Here is a 22,338-nt window from a genome sequence, read left to right as displayed (position 1 = left end):
TCGTCCAGCTCCTCCTGTGCGCAGAGGCCCTGCTGCGCAGGAGGAGAGCCTGGGTGTCGGGTGCTGCCAGGCTCAGCCTCTGTCCCAGGAAGCTTCTTCTTCTCTGAGGACGCGTCAGCTCCCTGCCCTCCGGGAGCGCCAGCTGGACAGGGCAGAGGCACAACCCCTGGGGGCCCAGGGCTCTGAGAGTCCCCAGGTGTGGGAGGGATCAGGGCCTCGCTCTCAGGGAGCTCCCAGACCAGACGGAGGGAGGTGAGGGCCCCTCCCTGCCCAGTGGCTGAAAACTCCCAGGGCCAGGACTCCTGCCTTTGGAGAGCCCCCGGTCTAGGGCAGGTGGTGGGACTTTGGCACCTAACTAGCCGAGTGAGCGCGGGCAAGTCAGCTAACCTCTCTGAACTTTGGTTTGTTTACCTGCTCCGTGCAGGTAACAGTAGAACCTGTCTCAGGGTGGTTATGAGGATTACGGGCATTCATCATGTAAAGTGCTTGGAATACTTGCTGGCTTTTTGCTCGATAACGTATTAGCTGTTAATTTTAATTGCTGTGGTTACTGTTGTTATTATTGCTAAAATACCCCTCTAAAAGAGGGGACGGACTCCTGCCCCTGAGGGCCCCAGCCTTGCCCTGAGGGCCTGGGCAGTCTGAGCAGAGCCCGTTGGAGTCAGCAGCCGGGACAGACGTGGTAGCGGGTGGCCAGTCGTGGGGGCACAGATTCAGAGGTGGGGTGTGCGTGCTTGGGGAGCCAGGACAGACGCCTCTGCACGCTTTCCATCTCCTCTTCCCTCTGGACACTGTGTGTGTGTGAAAAAGCAGAGTGCCCTGGTCTGGCGGGAGTGAGGCCTTCCCTCCCTGCGCACTCACCCACCAGCAGCCCAGGGGAGCCTCGAGCTCTCGGGGGTCCAGAAAAACGTGTTGTCATGGCCACCCCTGTAAAGTGGGCCTTGCTGTGACTGCAGTGCTGGTTCCAAGATAATCTGACAGGGCTTGTTTGCAGTCAGTCTGCAGTCAGCAGCATCTCCCAGCGCTCCGGTCTGCGGACTCTCCGGCGTCCCCTTCCCCGCCAGGGCTGTGAGCACGCCGGTCCTTCCCCTTGCTTGGGCAGAGTTGACAGGACTCTGTGTGCATGCCCCAGTCACTGTAATGTAAGCAGTCAAGGATGTGTTTTCATGGTTAAGTGTTGTGTTTTTGCTAGAAACAGGGCATCCTAAGTTCCGCAGACCTTGGAGAAACCGGCCAACCTGGGCCACACTTGTCCTGCCGGCCTCCTCATGTCCTCCCGCCCCACTGTGGTTTCCATCTGGGTTTTGCAATTTAGAAAATGTCCTGCTCCTAAGAAAGCTGCTTTTCCAGTTCAATAAATGGGCAGGGCTATGCCCTTCCCTTCTCACCCACCAGTGACACCCGTCCTCCCCCACCAGCCACTGCCCGTGGCCATTCACTTCCTGCCTCTTGGAACTCCCAGCCCCGGGCCAGCCGGACTGGTGAGGCTGAGCGCTGGGCTTCTGCAAACTAGAATGAGGAAGGGGAATCGGCTGCAGCTGCCAAAACGATCATATCCTTTAAAATTACGTATTTTTAAAAATTGTGGTACAGTGTGTCTCCGGTAAATGGCTAATACGTCAGCCACTCTTAAGTGCAGAGCGCAGTGGCACTGACGATGTTCACGCTAGTGTCTCGCAGTCACCGACGCTCCTCTCCAGGACCTGCTCACCTCCCCGGACTGAAACTCTGCCCCATTTGTACTCAGGTCCCAGCCCCTGGCCCCAGCCCTTCCACTTTCTGTCTCTGTGAGCGTGACTCCCCCAGGGACTTCTTGTAAGTGGGACCGCACGGTGTCTGTCGTTTTGTGAGTGGGTTATTTCACTCAGCATCTTGTCCTCGAGGTTCATCCCTGCGGGAGCAGGTGTCAGAATTTCCTTCCTTTTTAGGCTGAATATTATTGCATTGTGCGTATGGACCACATTCCGTTCATCCGTGTGCGCAGCAGCATGCACATGTGGGTTGTTGCCCCCTTTAGCTGTCGTAAGTAACCTGGCCCTGAACGTGGCTGCACAGGTATCTCCTTGAGAGTCTGCACTGATTCTTTTGGGTGTGTACCCAGAAGTGGAATTGCTGGATTACATGGTAACTCTATTTTAAACTTTTTGAGGAACCTCCCTACTGTTTTCCACAGTGGCCACAGCATTTCACGTTCCCGCCGGTGAGGCCTGGGGGCCCTGGTGTCCCCACATCCTCGCTGGCACTACTTTCTATTTGGTTTTTTAATAACAGCCATCCCGATGGGTGCGCAGTGGTATGTTGCTGCGGTTTTAACCTGCATCTCCCTAATGGCTAGTGATGTTGAGCCTCTTCACGTGTTTACTAGCTGTTCTTTGTCCTCTTGGAGAAATACCCATTCAAGGCAGCCCTTCGCCCGCTTTTTAACGGGGCCGTTCCGTTGCCGTGGTGGGGTTGGAGGAGCTCTGTATGTTCTGGGTGGCAGGCCCTTCTTGGGCAGGAAACACTTTCTGCCGTCCTGTGCGCCGCCTTCTCCTTCTGCCACTTGTGCCCTTGGATGCACACACACTTCTCACCTTGTGATGTCCAGTTTACCTGCTGCTTCTTTTGTTGCCTGCACCGTGAGTGTCGTAGCCAAGGATTCATTGCCAAGTCCTGCGTCAGGAACTTCTTCCCCAATGCTTTCCTCTAAGCTGACGGGATTTTTAAAAAAATACAGACCCCAAGTCTCACGCCCAGCCTGCTGGGCCGACGCTCCGCTCACTCAAGAAAACATTGTTTCTGACTTTTCTCAGTGACTGGGGCCAGTCCTTCCCGTAAAGTGTGCAGATCTTCCCTGCAGGAACTCCGACAGCCAGTCTTCAAGCCGTGGTTTGCGTGATCAGTGACAGGAGACGCGTTCCATTCCAAATAGAGGTTACAGGACAGTTTCTAAGGCTTCACCTGAAATCTGCTTCACTTCTGCCTGTTGGTTGTCATCCGAGGAAAAGAGAGGAAGTGTAACTCTTCATTCAAATATTTCAGCGTGTTCTTAGTGATGGCTCAATTTCTTCTCGAGACCAAAAAAAGGCCCCGGCTCATTTCAGTGCTTCCTTACATGGCCCAGTTTTCCAGATCCCAGTTATCCTAGTCACCCTCCTCTGGAAGGTCTCAGGCTGTGAATGGTCCTCTTAAAGTCTGGCCCCTGGACTGACTGCCGCCTGCCTCGGGTCCTGCAGGGTGGTGCCCAGCGTGCACCACCACCAGCAACATCGACAGGCTGCTAACTGTCCAAACGGCAGCTCAGGACGCTTTTACCTCTTGAAAAAACAAAAGGAATTTGTTTTTCTGAAGATAGGAAGGTCTGGAATTTAATCTGAGTAAGAAGGTAAGTTGCACAGCCATCTCTGTGTCACTGGCCTGGGGGTCGGGGCGGGAGGGGTGGAGGGCCGCATCTGCAGAGGTGGACGCAGGACTGCCCTGCGGCCCCTCCCTCCTTTGACTTGAACCTGCCTCTCACTGTCTCCATTTCCGCCAGGCCAGTGATGCTCTAGGCTGTGTCTGGGCTTCGCAGCGTCAGGCAGGAATCCCAGCCGTGTCACCAGCAGCGCTGCCTGTCGCACACCTCCAAGGGGCGCTTGTCACCTGCTGTAGCCTTGTCTCTGCGGTACTGGCAGGACCGCTGTCCAGCGGCCTACAGCCGCAGTCTTAGCCAGAGCTGACCAGCCTCCTTCACGGAGCCCTGCCGGTGTGTTGGGCCCAGCGGGTCTCCCAGAAACTGTCCTCAGGTGGTCCCCACGCCCCGCACCGTGCGGCTGGCGGCCCCAGCCTGGCCCCTCCTGGCCCCGCCCCTCAGCCTGGCCCCGCCTGGCCCCGCCTGGCCCCTTCTGGCCCCGCCCCCAGCCTGGCCCCTCCTGGCCCCGCCCTCCCCAGCCTGTCCCCTCCTGGCCCCGCCCCTCAGCCTGGCCCCGCCTGGCCCCGCCTGGCCCCTTCTGGCCCCGCCCCCAGCCTGGCCCCTCCTGGCCCCGCCCTCCCCAGCCTGTCCCCTCCTGGCCCCGCCCTCCCCAGCCTGGCCCCTCCTGGCCCGGCCCCCACCCTAACCCCTCCTGGCCCCGCCCCCCCACCCTAGCCCCCTCCTGGCCCCGCCCCCAGCCTGTCCCCTCCTGTCCCCGCCCCCCCAGCCTGCCCTCTTGAGCTGTCCTTGGGGCTTGGGGACAGACGGGATTCGTTTCCTCCTTGGCGCTGAAGTGTCCTGACGTTGAAGGATGTCAAATAAAATAAACCGTAGGCCTCTGCCTCCTCCCAGGCTGGCTCTGGGCTCCCAGAGGCAGGGGCTCCAGCCTTAAAGAGCCTCTCCCGCCTTGCGGAGCGGCGGCCAGGGCCCGTGCAGCTGCGCTCCTGAGCAGGGGCCTCGCTGGCCGTGCCCTAGCTTGGCGGGCCCCAAGGTGCCCACCCCCTAGCTTCCGTGACAGAGCCCTCTTGCCATGGGCACTGGGTTTGTGGGGTTTGTATAGAGGGGAGAGAACTCCTGGACTTGGGCAGGCGGAGGAGAGTCTCTGTCTCCCCCATTCTTGGCAGGCCTTTAGGCATCCCACGCAGTGGGCGGCTGGGCCAGGCCTGGCTTTTGCCGGTGGACACTAGGATGGGGACAGAGGGGAGGGGCCGTCCTGGGGAGGACCCGGCATTCAGGCTCAGGGAGGAGACAGTTCCTGCCCCTGAGGGGCTTCAGTCTAGCAGGGAGGTGGGACGGCTGCTGTCTTGGTGGAAGAGGCGACGTGGCATTAACCAGACGTTGGTTGCTGCCTCTTTGGGGGTAACAGCTCACGATTACAGTGTGGACCCTGGATCACTCACGCAGCCATGGCCGATGTTGCCTGCGGTGCCGGGGAAGGGGCATCTGGATGCCTGGAGCTCCGCCCTGAGCACCCTCTCGCCTGCTGTGTGGCCCTGAGCAGGTCACCAACCTCTCTGGGTCTTAATTTGTTCATTTGTAAAAAGGTGATCACTTTGCCTTGTGAGGATCAAGTGGAAAAGAGCAGGAGTGCTTAAAAGCGTGTAAAGAACCGTTGGTTTGAAATCTGTTTGCTCTGATCTCAACTTACTGTTCTGCTCATTTACCCGGTGGCCCCTGTCTTCACCAGGGGGCCATTAGAGAATCAGAACCAGACTTCTTAAACTCGATGGGCGAGCTCGCTGAGCTTGGGCATGAGTCTGTTGTGAGGGACGGTCTTATTGCTTTGTGACAGCGTCTTGGTGTGATTTTAGTCCTGCTGTGTGCCGTTCAGTGACCTTCGAGAGCGGCCTTACCGGCACAGGCAGTGCCGTTGGGCGGGCGGAGTGAGGACCGTGACTCGTGGGCGCGTTTACCTCTCGTATGTCAGGCGTTGATCGCTGGCTGCTGCTGGTTAGCCGTTTGACGCCAGGCGGTGGCACGCTGGCGGGCCTAAGCTGCCACGTGCTCACTCTCCGTGATAAGACAGGATTTGGAAAAGCATGTGTTAACCTTCATGCTTAAAAGTGACGTTTCTGATCCTCACTTGGCAGCGACAAACCAAGCGGGTTATCAAGCTGGTGGGAGGTGTCCTGGGCCAGCGGTACCTGTTCGCACGAGGCTCTCGTGGGGCAGAGGGAGCCCGCGTGTGCTCTGGAGACCGGCCGTGGGTCCAGCACGTGCCTGTGCAGTGTGGCCAAGCTCATTGCCCACGGGACCACACAAGTGACCCGGCTAGCGGGGTGGTCTGTCCCTCACACTAACTCGTGTGTGTAGTGTGTGAAGGGTGCCTGGGATGGGGTCCCCAGAAGCAGACCTTGGGACGAGGGTTTGAGTGCAAGTGGTTTATTTGGGAGGCAATTCCAGAAAGCACTGATGGGGGTGGGGAGGCCAGTGCAGGGCCTGTCGTGTGCAGGTCACTGCTCCGGTCTGTGGGGCCTGGGGACTCCCGGGGATCACGTCCCACCCGAGGACAAGGACACGTTTATCTCTTTCGATTCCCGTCCGTGACTGGCTGAGCGCAGCTCCCGGGGCACTGCATCCTGGTTCTCTGGATGCTCTCCAAGGGCGGAGAGGAGTCCCTCAGGCTGAGAGTCACAGGTGCCCGCAGAGGGGCTCCGTCTGTGTCTGCGGAGCTGTGGCTGCAGAGGGCACGCAGTGGGGATACAAAGAGTATCAATTATAAAGGACAGCACGACAGGAAGGAGGGTGTGGAGTCAGACTCCTGGGTCTGTTGGGAGGGAGGGAGAGGGTGGCTTCAGAGAGCCCCTGGCTCTCAAAACACCCTTAATTCTTAAAACGGAATAGGGCTAGCGCTCCTGAGTCCGTGTGGGGCCATCAGGATCACGGGTCTGTTCAAACCGGACTGGGATGCTGGAAGGTTGGAGTGAGCCAGGTATTCCAAAGGTTGCGATTGTGCTGGTTGCCAAGGCAACCGACACAGGCTGGGGAGGGGCCCCTCTGGCGCATCCTGGTAGCCTGCAGCAGAGCTGCTGGGTTTCCCTGCGCTTGTTGGCATGCAGTCTGGTTGACAGTCAAGATGGGGGCAGGCTGAGGAAGCTGCTGGGATGGTTTGGCATCCCCCCGCCAGCCCCGCCCACTGCCTGCCCGCCTGCTCCTCTCTCCTCTTTCACCGTCAGCCTCTCCCTCTGCCCCGCACACCTTGTGTTCTGGGATAAGCCAGCTGGGCTTGTGTGGTGCCTGGGGAGCCCACACCATCTGATATTACAGGAAGAGCACAAGTTTGGAGCGGGCTCAGATCCTAGCTCTGAGGCTTTGGGAAAGTGCGCACTGCTCTAGTGGGAATGGGATGCTGCAGTGCATTGTGTTAACATGCTGGGCATACAGCAGGTGCTCAGCACGTGTCACCTCCCTCCCTTCTCTTGGTTGGCCCCCAGAAAACCAAAGCTCTAGAGGTTTGAAGGCCACCTGTGGAAAGGACCCTTCCAACCTGGGTGGCGGTGCCCAGTCGCTCTCTGGTCTCTGCCAGACCCACCCCCCGCGGCCCTGCCCAGTTCCTCTGCAGGGTGGGCCCTGTCCCACCCCAGGCCATCCTGGAACCTGGGCCCTGCCTGCACCGTAGTGGGTTGTGCTTTCATGGCTGCCTGACAATCGCAGCAGATGTGGTTCACAAAACACCAGGGGCTTTATCTTACTTAATCTTAACAGCATCACGAATTAGGTGTTCTTTCCCGCAGCTGACAGGTGAGGAACCTGGAACTCTGCTCAGTGGGCCGGGAGCACAAACTTACAAGAGGCAGCACCAGAGCAAACCTGGCCTCGGGCCCCCACCCTGCCCCACCCCAGCCCTGCTCTTCTCTGCACTGCAGAGCCCTTTCCCTGCGCGTGCAGTGCCTGTGCCCCTCTGCTGGGGAGGCGTCAGGGGCAGGGACCCCCACAAGCCTTCCACTGGGGTAGGAGCTTCCCTCAGCACCCCCGCAGGCCATGCTGTCGGCGGACTGTGCGTCATCTTTAGAGACCCTCCCACAATGCCCCTGAGTGACCTCTCCGTCTTCACGTAGAGTCGTGCTTTGGGAAACCACTGCAGCCACAGCTGGGGACAGAGGGAGCAAACCGTGCCTGTGACTGGGGCTCTGTGGGCCCAGCTCAAGGGCGGAGCTGTCCCAGGTCCCAGGATGCTCCGGGGGGCCAGCTGTGGCCTCTGGGCTATCAAATGTCTCTGGTCAGGCAGCAAAAGACCATTCACTGCAGCTGAAGACAAGCCAGCAGGCCGGGTGGGGCCCTTGCCCACTGAGACGCGTGCGAGGATATCCTTGCCTGTCTGTCGGGTGATTTGCAGATGAGCAAAGGCAGACACATGAAAGTCTGGATTTGAGAAACAGGCAGGAAGAGTGAGGCCCAGAGAGACCGCAGACACGCAGCTGCATCAGAGACAGATCCGCACTTACGGAATGTGCAAGACAGGGTCACGGAGAGACGAGGTGGGACAGGCTGCCGGGGCTTGCGCCATGGGTACACACAGCCAGTGTGTTCGTGACGTGCACGCCAAGGAGGGGAATGAGAGACAGACGCTGTGTGAGACCCGTCCAAACACGTGTGTGAGGGGCTGGATACAGAGAGGCTATGTGTGCACCAGGTCCACTGGTGGAGGGCAGGGAGCCGGCACCCTGACAGGCCGGCGAGCCCCAAGATGGAGCGGCCCCGGGGGGCCGGACCCAGAGCAGGGCGAGCCTTCCCGCCAGCCCACCTGCCCTGCTCCCGGGGCCAGCTCGTGTTAAAGGCGGCTGCCTTGTGCCCTGGGGCGTCTCCAGCTGGAGAGACGGGGCGCATCTCCATCGAGCTGCTGTCCTCTTTTCCTGGCTGCTCACCCCCAATCGACCGGCTCCTTTCCTGGCCTCTCTTCTCACTGGTCACCTCCGTCTCTCAGCCTTCCTGTCCCTTGTCTCGCTTGTGCCCCAGTCCCTGTAGGTCTGATGACAAGGGGCGCTTCAGGAGTGACCCCCCGCCTCCATGGGCGCGGCCACGTGGGCAGACTCGGGTGGTGGGACTTTCCGTAGCAGAGGCCCCCAGGACGCGGGCTTAACACCTGCCTGTCACCATCCCTCTCTGAGCCCCAAGCCCCTGCAGAGGGGCCCCGGGCGTAGCCAGCTGCCCCGTGGCTGTGCTGACCTGTCCTCGAATGGTTGCTGTTTTCTGGATTTAGGCTCCTGTGTGAGGTCCTGCCCTCCCCAGCTCTGAGCAGCTGCCCCGAAGGCTGGGCGGCAGCAGCTGTATGTCTCTGTTCTCCTCTGGTCCCTGTACTTAGGTTCCTGTTCGTGGGAGGCAGGCTGTCCAAGCCCCTGGAACACCCTGGAGTCCGATGGACTGGACATTTTTTGCCACCCTTGCCCGCGTGACCCTGCATGGGTGACTTAGCCTCTCTGTGCTTCAGTCTCACTGTCTGAAAGGAAAGGGGACGACAGCTGCCTCGAGTTGCTTTTTCACATGTCCAGTGAGTACTTGTCGAGCCCCTGCGGCCCCAGGCCCGGGGGTGCAGCAGGAGGGAGAAGACGGCATTCTTACACTCACGTACAGACAAGGGAGGGCCAGCAAGCCAGCTGGCGAGTATACAGTAGACCAGGAGGGACCTGCGCCCTGAGGGAGGTAGCGCAGCGCGAGGGGCAGAGTGGCGGGGTGCGGGGTGTTAGAGAGGGTGGTCGGGGGAAACGCCAGTAAACCGTGCACAGGGGAGCACGTTCAAGGCCCTGAGGCAAGAAGGGCACGTGTTCAGGGACCCGCAGAGAGGTCAGCGTGGCTGAAGCAGAGTAAACAAGAGGGAAGGCGGTCAGAAATGAGGTCAGGAGGCAGCCAGGGGCCGGGCGGCGCAGGTGAGGGGAGGCCGTAGGCGGGTTCAGGCAGAGGAGCGGATGAGGCCTGACACGTGTTGCCAAGGGGGCCCGGGGAGCGTGGGAAGGAGGCTGCTGGGTTCATCTGGGCAGGAGAGGATGGCGGCTTGGAGCAGGGGCAGGGCTGGAGGTGGAGGTGGAGAGCAGGGTTCAGGGTGAAAGGAGACAGGCATTTACAGGGTGTCCACACGTGGTATGAGATTTTATTTCTATTTCTCTCCAGAGATTAGAGGTCCAACTCAGTAATGGGGACCCTGGGGCTCCTGAAATCACACACACACACGCTCACGCGTTCGTATCGGCCCAGGGGCAGCCAGGGTCCTCCAGGACCTGCTGGAGGGGCAGCTTCCCTGCTGGCCCCGTGCCCACCGTTCCGTCCGCCCAGTGCTCTTGGAACCACACAGGCGCTGAGGTTTGGGACGTGGACAGAGGGTGTTAAGCTGAGACGACTAACACAGTAGCCCACTGTGTGAGATCTGGCGGGGCTGCCCTGCGTCCCAGCTGTGCGGTGGTGAGAAAGGCCAGCCTCCTTGGAGGTCCTGTAAATATTTGGGGAGCGGTAACACAGCTGGAAGCCGGACCCCTTCCCCCAGCTGGCTCACTTCCTACCCCGGGATATCTCGCCCGGCCAAGAAGGGCTGGGCTTTGTTTGGGACACTCCACAGTCCCATCTGCTGGCTCCAGGGCCCGATCCAGACTCTTCTACCACCCTCGGAAGCTTTCCCTCTGAGCCCCGGCCGGCCGGCCGCCCTGGGGAGGGGTTGGGGAGGAGCGCTGTCCTGGGAATCAAGAGGCTTCCACGGAAGGAGGGCCATGAGCACCTCGCTTGCCCTTTCTGAGCCCTCCTGTCCTCTGGGAGGATGAGGGAGCCCAGCCGGATGCTCTCTGAAGGTTTTTTTGGGCTCTGACACCTGGATTCTCGGAGCGGGTCTGTTCAGGGCTGCCCAGTGTGTCCCTCTGGCGGGGCCTGGAGGTTGGTGAGGATGCCTGCAGCCTTGCTGGGCCAGGAGGGGAGAGCTCGTCAGGGTCACACACAGGGAGCTCCTGAAAACCCTTGCCTCCCCGAGTGGCCACGACAGCCACTGGGGCTCCCGTGGCCCCTGACCTGGGGCTGCGTCGTCATGGCTCCCATGCCTGTGGCTGCTCTCCAGACCTTCCTGGGCACAGTGTTGTAAAGCCAGTGTAATGACACCTGCTCGCCTGAGGTCACCGGGTCATTTGGAAATAAAACCCTGTTTCGTGATGTGAAAGGGACACCCAGAGGCCAGGAATGACTTTATAGGCTTTCCTACCAAGGTCACAACGAATGAATCCCCAGAATTCGGTGGCGTCGCCGGGGTCTGGGGTAGGTTTGGAAAAGCTGGGATTAGAGAAGTGGCCCGGTCATTCCCCAGGGCCCGCGTGAGGCCCCAGCACAGGGTGATCACGGTTAGTTCACCCCCTCCCCCATTCTGGTTTAATTCTCTCTCTCTCCACCTCTCTCTGCGTGCTGACACACTTTCTGTCCTGCATCTGCCAAGATGCTGCCAGCTCAGTCCGGCTGGGATACAAGATACAGCGGGGTCTCCAGGCCCAGCTCCCCCTGCTGTGTGACTTTTCTGCCTAAAGAGGTGAAGAGCTCCAGAACTGGTGGGAAAGAGGGGATGTGGGAGTCTGTCCAGAGACAGAGCCGACCCCAGGGCCCTGGGCTTCTCGAGGTTCTCACTTCTGGGGCTCAGCAGAAACTCCGGGCTGTGGTCGGGCCCAGACAGGTGACCCAGGAACCCAGACCACACGGAACTTTCCGGCAAGTCTTTCTCCCTTTTTTTTTTTTTGCCTCGATCTCACCAAACCCACAGCGTCTGAGATAACTGTCAGGGAGACAACCAGAGCCTCCCCCCAGCTATCTTTGGGTGTCTCTGCTGGCAGTGGGGCACTGGTCTGGAGACCTTGGGCCTGAGATCCTTCAAGGTGTGTGTGGAGAGGGGCGGGGGGCAGGGGATCTGGATGGAAGACCCCCACCCGCTGCATTGGACATTCCCTGGCCTCTCCAGGTCTCGGTTGCCCCTATAAAGAGCCACCTGGCGGACCCGGCACCGGAGATGGACAGGATCTTGCCTCCCAAGGGCTCTTTGGGGGAGGAGCGTGGAGCGGGCTGGCTGAGATGGACAGGTCTTTTTTCTCTCCCTCTTTGGCTGGGTTTTCTTTCTGGAAAAGTGCTTAACTCTCAGCTGCCTTTCAGCAGGTGTCTCCCCTCCACCCTGCGCCTCAGGCCCCCAGCCACTCTGCCCCAGGCTACAACCCTGCAGCCGGGGACCCAGAAAGACAGCTCAGAGTCATCCCTGCGTGCCCCCTACTGTTGTCCAGGCAGCTAGACCACTGTCCCCTACACTCTGCCCCCTCCCCATGATGGGTGAGGTGGGGGCTGCTGATCAGGGAGGCTGTGACTGCCTGTCTTCACAAAAGCACCCAGATAGCCCTTCTGTTCAGTTACCCAAAGGGCCTTGACCTGTTGGCTGAAAACAGCAGGTACAGATTTGCATGGTCTTTACCCGAGGAGCCTCCAGGGACCCTTGTCTTTCCTGGTGACTGTCCACTCCAGCCTGCCCCCAACAAAGTGGAGGGAGGTAGACTCTCCGTGCAGCCCACCTTCCTCGCTGAGAAGGAAGGGGGCTACGCAGAGGGAAACCTCAGATTCTACTGGGTTCTGGCTGCTCAGGAACCGGCGCCAAGGAGGAGGAGGTTCACAGATCCTCTGGCCCAGAATCCTCTTACTGGGGGACCCTGAAAGATGGGACCCCTCCCCTGGCTAAGCTGCTGGCTGAGACTTGCTCTCTTTCGGGCCAGTTCCCCCATTTCTGTAGGGGGTGAAGTGCCTGGGGAGGGGAAGGTAGGCAGGCTGCCGGTGCGAGGAGGCAGAGAGAGGAGGCTGGGCTCTGCAGGGCTGTGCAGGCAGGTCCAGGGACAGCTCAGTCCCCCACACAAAAGACTTGCTTGCGTCCTCCAAGTAAACCCCTGTGCTCTACCCCTTCCAGGCCTCTTCTCCCTCCCCTCAGGCTCTGCCCAGAAAGCCACAAAGGAGGAAACCTTATGGAAACCACACAGCCAGATCTGGAGGAAAAACGTCTCCTGCTGGTGACATTCCTCTGGCTGAGACGGAGTCGCTTTACTCGGGGTTCCATGCTGGCTGAGCCTGAAGAGAATCCCTCATGGTGCCCGGCTCCCTAAGCTGTTCCCCAGATGAGCCAGGCCGGCCCCAGCACAGCTGCACAGGCAGGGGCTCTGAGACTCACCCTCCGTTTCCGGTGGTGGTGAGGGTGGGGTGGCCGGCAGGGACCAGGACAGAAGGCCAGGTTGGGGAGGTGGGGGGGGGGGTAGGGACACTGTCCTGGAGCGAGGTGCCTTGCTGATACCACCCAAAGCTGGTCCGCCTGGGGCATCTTTCCTAAATCCCACAACTCAGAAAGCGTAAAGGGGATACAAACCAATTTCCCCACATGCTAGGGGGTCGCCTGAGAGGTTGGTGGGGGAGCACTGCCGCTGTGTACTCACCTCTGATCTCAAAGCATGTTTGGGAAACTTGGCCACAGTGCGCCCTCAGAAACAGACCCCTCCCCAACTCAGACTGTTCGGGGGTCCAGGACTGAGTCGCCTCTCTGCTGGAGTTGCTGCCAGAGCGGTGGCGCTGGGCACCCCGAGGACTATAGCCAGTCGGGGGGGAGAAGGGAGGTTCTCCAGGACTCAAAGCACCAACCAGACCTCCCTGCAGGAGGGGAGTGGGTGGAGTGGGTGAGAATCTCCTCTGCCTCAACATTGGTGAAAACTGTAGCCCAGAAGCTAAAAGGTGAGGAGATGAGAGGCCTGGGCCTGGCCTGGGTCTCTGCACGTGGCTGTTACCCACGTGGCCCAAACCCAGAGCCTCTGTGGTTCTCAGTCATCTTAGCTCAGTACTTTGGGGCTTTTAACAAACAGTGCTGGCATTGTTTCTCTTGTTTAAAGAAACTGCGGCTATAACCTAAGATGTCCTCCCAGTTTGCCCGGGTCACTTTGGGACTGGGACTAGCCTTCGACACGCAGCCCCTCCCAGAGGCAGGGAGTGAGGCCTGGAGGAGGAGGCAGGGGAGAGGGCGGTGCAGCCCCAGTGCCACCTCCTTCCTCCTTCAAAGGGGGTTGAGTTACCAGGAATTCCCTGAGGGGAGGGGTGGGAGAGCTCTCCTACTGGGCCCCACTTTTTTCTTACTCTGCATTAAAATCTTCACCTCTTGGGGTCCTTTTCTTCCTGATCAGTCAGCTGAAAATGCCCCCTGGATGGAGGCACTGACCCTGGCGTGGTGGGATCCAGGTCTCACCGTCCTCCGTCTCCCCTGGTGCTGGAGAAAGGCTAGGCCCCCACCTCCGGTGGTCAGCACTGCTCGGGTGAGGGGGTGCTCATCCCCCGCCCTCCGTAAGGAGGGCAGTTCTGAGCTGCCTCTGGCACTTGTGCCCCACCTGCCTGGCACCCCCCGCGGCACCGTCTGCAGACCTGGTTTTAGGGGATGTGCTGATCCCATGCTCTTACTCCCACCACTTTAAAAGCCTGGAAAGGGGCCGAGAGGCGGCTGGAGGAAGCCCTCTGGGGAGGGTTCAGGTTCCCCGACCCACCGCACGCGGGCTTCCTGTCCCCAGAGACCAGGGATGCCCACACCCATGTGCCCGCGCAGCGCGAGGAAGAGCTGGGGTCAACCGGCAGCCGGCGTGGGGTGGGGGTTGTGACCCGCAGCCGGCACGGGGTGGGGTGGGGTTTAGGGCCCGCAGCCGGCATGGGGGGCTGTGACCCGCAGCCGCCCGGGTGGAGGTCGGGGCCCCGGCCGGGTCGCACCTCCCGGTCCTGGAACGGCCGCGCCGCGGCCGCTCTTTGTCTACCTGCTCCGGGCGTTAAAGGGCCCGCTCGCAGCCGGGGCTCGGGACCTGAGGCGGCGACGCGGAAATGGGGCTCTGTCGCTTTAAGTGCAGCTGGAGCCGGGAGTGCGAGCGGGCGGGGGAGAGGCGGGAGCGGAGGGGCGAGGGCGGGTCCCGGGTCCCCGGCCGTCCGCGTGGCCGCGCTCAGACCTCCGCGGGGTCGGCGGCGCCGGCGCGGCGGTCCTGCGCTGGGTGCCCACCGGCCGGCGGCCGCCTGCGCCGGGGAGGATGCTGCATCTGCCCCCGCCCAGGGCGGGGAGGACGGCGAATTTCCCCCGCAGGTAAGCGCCCCGGGCCCGCCGCCGGGCCGCAGTCCCGCGGGCGCGTCGTCGCCCCGTTCCCGCCCCCAGCCCCACCGCGACCGCAGCCTCGCGGGGGTGGATGTGGGGTGCGCAAGGGGGAGGGTCTTGGCCCCCCTCGCGTCCACGACGCGGAGGACGGAGGACGGCAGCGCCACCTGAGTCTCTGGCTCCGAGCGTTTGGCTTGTGGGCACCGGGGTTGGAGGTGGGGGTGTGGAGGGGTCTCGGGAAGGGAGGGAAGGCAGGACGCGTAGGGTCCCCGGGGACCGGGCGAAGCACAACTGGACCGAACTTCCCTGGTTCCCTGCAGTGCGGTGGGGCCAGGGCTGTGGGAGCGGGGGTCTTGGGGGTCTGGGGAGTGCAAGGAGAGAGGGCTTCAGCACCCCCGGGGCCCGGCTAGGTTCCCTTAGCCCCACAAGCTCTGGGGGGTCTCTCGGTGTGAAAGGAGGTGCTGGGAGGTGTAGGCAGAGACCTGGGGTGGGGGTCGGGGTGAATTTGCCAGCCCACAGCTGACTGGATGTCTCTGAGCGGAGTGGAACCTGGAGCCCTTCTCTGGGATAATACGAGAGCCGGTGATTTGGGGAGAGGCATCCTGGAGGACAGGGACCAGCCCTGGGACCTTCCCAGCTGACTTGGAAACCACACTTCCGAGAGGATTCGGAAATTCCAGCAGCCTGTGAGAGAGGGCTGACACTGGCCTTCCCGGGAGCTTCCACCCTGGTGTACTCCCTCCCTCCCCTCGTCTCCCTGCCGACCTGCGGGGCCGAAGGAAGTTGGAGATTAGGAGCTGAATGGGAGGCTGGATGCCCCTTGCTGTGACCACTCCCTCCCCCTGCCTCGCAGCCCTGGGCTGCCGGGATCCCTGACTGCCCTGTGAGGTGCTCCGAACACTCGGTCTCAGGGCTCGTAGTCAGAGCCAAAGAATTGGGCAAGGACTCAGCTCCTTGGAAGCAGAGTCCCGCTGGCCTCTAGCTTTTTGTCCCCCACCACGGTAAGAATGTGACTTGGGACCCTTGGAGTCACTTGGCTAAGATGACTACTGGGGGTGTCGTAAGAGGAGTCAGTTCATGAACAGAATAGTCTGTAGAACAGAGGTCTATTCAGGGACCTCTGGGCATTCTTCCTTCTGGTAAGATCCTGGGCTGAGTCCTGAGTCCTGAGTGCCTGGCTCGGAGAAGGCAGAGGGGAGGGTCCCTTCATAACCTCCTCCCGCACGGCTCCCTCTGCCACCCCAGCTGAGGCGCCGCTTCAGGTCCACACAGGGTGTGCAGGAGAGTTCTTACGCCGGTTCTTTGCCTCACCCACTGCGGAAGACGTGAAAATCTCTCGGTCGGAAGACGTGAAAATCTCTTGGTCGACTCCAGCACCCCATCCCTGAGCCCCTCCCTCCTTCCTTCGGACACCAGCCTTTCCTGGGTCATTCCTAGAACTGATGCTCTGCCTGCCCCACCCAGGAGACCGAGGCTTTGTGCCGTGAGCTTAGCGCCCTGTCCTGGGGCCGCGGCTGCTGCGTGCTCACCGGGTGTCTTGCTGGAGCCTGGCTTCTGAGCAGGTGTGCCAGGGCACGTTACACCTACTCAGCCTGCTGCCCGCCTGGGGTGGGGCTGGCTCAGGCCTGTGGTTTCCTTCTCATTCAAGCCCAAAACTTGCAGCGGGATTGTAGCTGATGAGTTAGGAGAGAGGGGATGTTGTAAAGTGGAGGTCAGTCCAAGAATTGCCAGAGTTCAAATATAAAATTTAATGACCCTGGCTCTAATCCACGGAGGGAGGGCTCAGCCCAGGCCCCTGCTCTGGGGATGGCTCACAACTTAACTTGTAAATGATGTTTGATTGGGGCCAGCAGGGATCAAAGAGCTGCTTTCCCTGCCGGCTTGGGCTCCTGAGGAGGCGGCCAGGGGAGGATGTCCAGCATCAGGGGGAATGGCTGAGCGGCCCTCCAGCGTTTCCATGACCGACGGCCCGAGGACACTGTGGTCATCCCTGGGCCCTTCCTCCCCAGACGCCTGTGGTTGTTGCATCTACTGGGGGTGGGGGCAGGGAGGCTGTCACCTTTCTTACACATCCTGAGTGTTACGGTCTCTCCCAGAGACCCTTCTCTTCTCCTGACCCAGAAAACACTCTTTCAGTGTCTTCCAAGCAGGAAGCCTGGAGTGCAGGCATCAATCCTGTTCAGCACGCCTGGACTCCCTCCTGGGAACGGCCCTGAGCTGGAGCTGGGGGCCCTGTGGGGACAAGACCTGCTCACAGAGACCTCTGGGGCAGAGGGCACTGATCTGGCGCAGAGTCAGCCCCTGTGAGGGGACAGAATGCCTCAGGACAGCAGAGCCGGCGGCTGCTTCTGTCTGGAGGGTTTTACGGGGCTGGACGTGCACACCACAGGCAAACCAGACTTGCTGCTGAACGTCTTCCCGTGGCGCCCTGCCCTCTGCTTGGGAGGCAAGGCGGAGAGAGGGCAGGGCAGGGCAGGGAGCATCATAGCCAGGAAGGCCAGTGTGGCAGCAGCCAGTGTCCAGCTGGGCCAGTCACCTTTCTCCTGGTAATGTGACGCTCCAGGACAGTCCTGTGCTGAGTGCTTTGTAAACATCTGCCCGTTTCATCCCCACGACAGCCACATGGAGCGGGGAGGGCACATGTTATTCCATTTCATGGATGGAGAAACTGAGGCACAGGGAGGCTTGGTGCGCATGCCTGAGGTCACAGCATGGGGCCTGTCTGATGCTAAAGCCAACCTGCAGGCACCGCTCCCTTTGGCACTGCTCCTGGCCCAGAGGGGGCTCCACGCTGGGGACGCGGCAACAGAGTGTGCTGAGGCCTCACGGGGGTCTGGACAGAGGTCTGGGCTGGCCCGGACCCCTTGAGGGCGTCGTGGGAAGAGCGCTGGACTGGGAGTGGGCTGGACCTGCCTCGGAGCCCAGACTCACAGCCGATGAGGTTTGTCACCTTGGTTGCTTATCCTCTGGCCTCAGTGCCCTTGAACTCCGGACCTGCCCCCCTGCTGGGAGGCGTGTGAAGACCAGAGGGCTTTCCACTCATGAGTCAGAGTCCCGGGCGGTGCACAGCTGAGGCCCGCCCAGACGGCCGGTCCTCCCAGGGGTCTTCAGAGGGCGCTTTCCCTTGGCACCGTTCGCTTCCATCTTGCTGGGACCCTCATGAAGACCACACAGGTCCCCAACTTTGAATATATCTTTGGTTTTTACTTAAATTCTTAATTATCCATCTTCAGATTTATATTCCATCCAAATTTCGTGCTAATTAGGGCAGCATATTTTTACATCTTGTTTTCGATGGCAGTTTACGTAAGAGTAGACCACTCAAAACCTTAATCGTTAAAAACCCCAAGCCTCGTTCCTCCAGCCTTTGCCGTGTGATGACCCGTGCCCGCCGCTGCGCAGGGTGCGGGAGGAGCAGGGCCGGCCGGAGGAGCCGACGCCCACTCCCTTGTTCATTTATTCAGCAAGCGGTGGTGAGTGCCTCCCAGCTGCAGGCAGTGCTGGGAACTGGGCACAGTGGCTCCCAGCAAGACTCACACCGTCCTGCCCTTGGGGAGCTCAGACAGTGAAAGCAGGCAGGCAGAAGTCGGCAGACACATATGTACGTTGTTTCCCATCGAGAGAAATCTGAGGGAGTTGTGCAGGAGGCTGTGGTCTGGTGGAGGAGGCGCAGGGTGCAAGTGACTGGTACCGGCTCAGACGTGCGGTGCCTGCAAGCCAGCAGGGCAGGGCTGCACTTGGAGTGGTCAGGGAGGGCTTCACAGAGAAAGTGCCGTTTTCCTTGGGCCTTGAAGCTCAAATAAGAGTTTCCAGAGGAACAGGAGCTCCTTTGAGGAGGGGATTTCCTCGGTTTTGCGTCTCCTGCTTCTCTGCCCAGACCTGCCTTCACTGTGGCGTCTTCCATCACACAGACTCCTTGTCTAAGACAGAATCCTCTGAGCCAGACAACCGAATACATTCGTCCCAGCTCGGCCCCACCAGGAATCCTGTCTGAGAGCCTTTGATCGGAGGCACCACTGGCTTGTTTCCTCTGGAGCTGGCTGCCAGTGTCTTCTCACGTTAAGTTTGTGGCCAGCGGCCGACCGCTCTCGCCCTGGCCCTTAACGCGCAGTCAGCTGATGCTACCACGTGGCGAGCTGCAGTGCGGGGAAGTCATTCTCAGTCTACCTTCCTGGGGCTGCTGCAGGGCTTTCCCAGAAATGCTAAGTTCCTGGACATTCTGGACATAGGAAGCCTCTGTCCACGAAGACACCGCATGGGGAGAAGTACTGAGAAGGCAGGGGGGTCACAGCCCCGCCACCCCCACCCGCTGGCGCAGTCCTGGCAGCAGAGTCAGGAAATGGTTCGCGTCACCCGTGCGCTTGCCGAGGCTGGAGCAGACAGGGGTCTATCTGTGTCCCTCCTTAGTGTCCTGCTGCAGGTGCCCCTGGGCAGCAAGGGGTTACTCCACAGCGGAGAGCAGAGGGAGGCCCTGGACTGCCTGCCCTGCCGGGGGTCAAGCTGGGCGCGGAATTCCTGCCTTGGTTACTACTGCTCACTGTGACTTGGGCAGGGACTCCTAAGTGCTGTGTACGTGGAACTTAGTAGTGGCCTTTCAACAGTGACAACAAACAGCTCACAGGACCTGGCCATGAGGTCCTGCAGCAGCACAGACTTGGATGTGCCACGCCTATCCTGCACCACGTCCCGCCAGTGCTTAGGCTGGGCCAGATGCTGCACAGGATGCAAGCAGTGGGGTAGGCAGTAGGGCAGGCAGTGGGTCACCCCCAGCACGTGTGGATGAATCACCTGCGACTTGCCAAGAACTGTGCCGGGCACAACAGCGGGCACCTGACTTCAGTCCACGCAGCGGAGGGGTCAGCTGGTGACAGGCAGTGGCGTGTTGACTTCTGACACTGGGAGCGAGGGCAGCTGGGAGCAGGAATCAGGCGGGTCAAAAGCACAGGAGCTGTACACCCAGGGCACGGGGCAGCGCGATAGCAGGGCAGGGGGGCGGCGGGGCAGGAAGTTCACAGGCAGCAGCAGTGCGTTTGGAGGGTGTGTTTAGAAGGCGGGGGGGAGACGGTGGGGGCCTGTGCATCTTGAAAGGAATTTACAGGTCGTGGGATCAGCGGGTGACGTGAGAGCTGGAACCACGGCACATTCCCCTTGCCTCTGATGCCCCGCTCGGCCCCACTCGGAAGGCTGTCCGGGCACACTTGCTGCCGCCTGCGTGCACGCGTGTGTGCGCGTTGTGTGCCAGTGAAGGTGTTAGTTTTCAGGCTTGGAACACTCTCCCATGGCTTATTGTAAATTCTTCTGTAAGCCTCTACCAGACTGCTGGGTTTTAATCCTGTGATCTATCCACTGCGTGGTTTTAAAAATAAGTTTTAACACGTTTAAAATAGACATAGTGTTCCTGCCGGTGGGTAGAATTATGGCTCCGAGGCCGAAAGGGAAACGTACTCGGGATTTATTGCTGGTGTCGCGGGGCTGGGACCTGAGCCCCGCCCACGGGGACCGCGCTCACACCCTAAAGCCTGCTCCTTAGCTCCCCGATGCGGGGTGGTGAAGCGCTGGGAGTGGCGAAGCGCTGGGAGTGGCTGCCTCGCGCCTGGGGCGCATCCCCCGGAGCCCTGGCTGGCGTCGCGGTGGTGTGCCCCCACGTGCTGGGCGTCTGTGCTGCGCCTTTCCCGCATTGAGCAGCGTTCCCTCGCGAGTTGCACTGTTTCTTCCATTCACGCTTCTCTCTCACACGTTCCAGGTAAACGTCTTTGTAGTTTCCAGGCTAGGTGTCCGCACCTGCCGCTCCTTGGCGCATCCTTCCGGAACTCGGACTCCCCGTGGCGCCCCACAGGAGTGGGCGCCCCAGTACGTGGGATTCGCGCTCAACAACTTAGCTGTTCAGGCGAGCGCTGAGCTGAGATCGGGGAGGACTTGGGACTCGCCCTTTCCCGCGGAGCTGGCTCTGTGAGGAAACCCTCAAAGACCGCTGTTCTTAGCACTTCCGACGGGTTTAGGATCACCTTCGAGGTACAGTGAGCGGGATGCTGACTGATCGGTCTCCTCGCCCCTCTGTTAGCAGGCCTCCTCCCCCGGCCCTTCTGACTTGGACACGCAGGCGGCATGTGCAGCAGTGCCCGCTTCCCCTGTGGTTTGCAGAGGTGACGTCCACCCTGTGCACACACCTCATGTGTGCATCAGGCGCTGCCCTAGGCACCTGGTTTTTAACTGAAGCGCAGCTGGTTTGCGATGCCGAGTTAATTTCTGGTGCTCAGCAGAGGTTCAGTTACACATACGCTCCTTTTCATGTTGCTTTCCACTGTCGGCTGTTACAGGACGGTGACTAGCTCCCTGTGCTGCACACCAGGGCCTTGTAGTTTTCTGTTCTGTACGTAGTAGTGTGTATCCGCAAACCATCTGTGAGGTGGTTTGTTCTGCGTCTCTGTGTGGAAACCCCCAGCAAAACTGACTCCAGACGATTGGCACGTGTACGGTGGCTTTTTTTTTTTCAGTAAGCTCTTTTTTTAAAAACTGTTTTTGGGGGGAGAGGGGTAGTTAGGTGTATGTATTTATTTAATGGAGGTGCTAGGTACTGAGCCCAGGACCTCATGCATGAGAGCAGCTTTGATCCCCCAAAGAATCCAGAAGCCCTCGGGAGAGATGGTGCTGTGCTGGGGTGGCCTGGGGGGCCCCAGGGGGGGCCCAGGGAGGGCCCAGGGAGGTCAGGGCTCGGGTTCAGCGTCTGGTCTTCACTGACAGCCTGCTCTGGAGAAGCTTCTCAGCCCCACCTCCTTAACTCCCCGACGTGGGGTGGGGAAGCGCTGGGGAGTCACCCCAGACTAACCCGGACAGGTCTACCGGTAAAATAATGCCGTTCACGTGAAATAACGCCGTCATGTGATTGGAGCCCAAGGACCCAGAAACAACTCGAATTTGTATTTCTGTCAGTCTCACTTCCTCATTCCCACCCCATCCTCACCTGCTAAATCCTTACATTTAGCCGAGAAGCCAGAAGTGAAGCAGAGGAGTATTTGGCACACGGGAAAGGGCAGCAGTGGAGCGGCGGTGACACCTTCCTGGGACGGCTCTGGGCATCGGATCCGGGGCCCTCCTGCTCCCGCGGAGACTTGCTTGTTCCCAGACCTGTCTGTGCGGTTGAAACGACAGCGTTTAATTATTATGCACATGGATGAAGTGTGAGTGAAGAGGAGGCTGTTTCTGTAAAACCTGCATCGGAGGCTTCGAGGGCCTGAAAAGGCAAATTATTAGGAAGACGGGGGCCGAGCCAGGTGTAGGATTTAAAGGGTTAGGGGGAGGCGACAAAGCTCGGGAAGGGGCTGTGCCCAGGCTGCTCCGCGTGGTGAGGCTCGCTCTTGTCCGGCTTTGAAGACGCTGCCGCTGGAGGCACCTGTGGGTGTGGGTGTGGGTGTGGGCAGCAGATGTGGAAAATGTCCCTGCTGGCTCCGGGCCCTTGACCGGCACGGGTGACCTTCTGGGGTCTGTTCCATAACAAGGACTGACTTTTCTGCGAGGAATTTACCGGTGGCTGTAGCTCAGGGAGGGTCTCCCTGGACATCCTTAAACGGAGACAGGCACCCATCCACCTGGATGACTGGGGCATTGGCGGCGGGGCAGGTGGATCCCAGCTCCTGCCTCCCTTCAACCAGAGCAGCCCCGATTTCCCTGTTTTATACATGGGGGGCTTCTGGTAAAGACGTTAGCACAGAGGTTTCCCCTTCTTAAAAGGGGGCTTGCCAGCTACCAGGCTGGTTCTTCTCTGTGTCTCTTCAGGTCCCCATGGGACAGAGCTGAGCTCACCCCGAGGGAGGCTGGAGCA

The 22,338-nt window shown here is 60.3% G+C and overlaps 1 protein-coding gene across 5 annotated transcripts in view; it reads left to right on the top strand.

Moving 5' to 3' along the window:
• Window positions 1-22,338, top strand: part of NAV1 (neuron navigator 1) — a 203,260-nt gene that overhangs the window by 126,128 nt on the left and 54,794 nt on the right. Inside the window, exon 1 of one of the 5 annotated variants that reach the window (XM_074351517.1) lies at window positions 14,243-14,510. The exons of 3 other annotated variants lie outside the window; for them this stretch is intronic. In XM_074351517.1, coding sequence (XP_074207618.1) covers window positions 14,258-14,510 — 253 coding nt within the window. In that variant the 5' untranslated portion in view covers window positions 14,243-14,257. Of the gene's footprint in view, window positions 1-14,242; window positions 14,511-22,338 lie in introns of those variants that run through there. One more of the 5 variants, XM_074351519.1, reaches the window with a different exon arrangement.

The sequence above is a fragment of the Camelus bactrianus genome, chromosome 23, assembly GCF_048773025.1.
Source record: "Camelus bactrianus isolate YW-2024 breed Bactrian camel chromosome 23, ASM4877302v1, whole genome shotgun sequence".
In the NCBI taxonomy this organism is placed as follows: domain Eukaryota; kingdom Metazoa; phylum Chordata; class Mammalia; order Artiodactyla; family Camelidae; genus Camelus; species Camelus bactrianus.
This window is presented reverse-complemented; position numbering and strand designations above follow the sequence as displayed.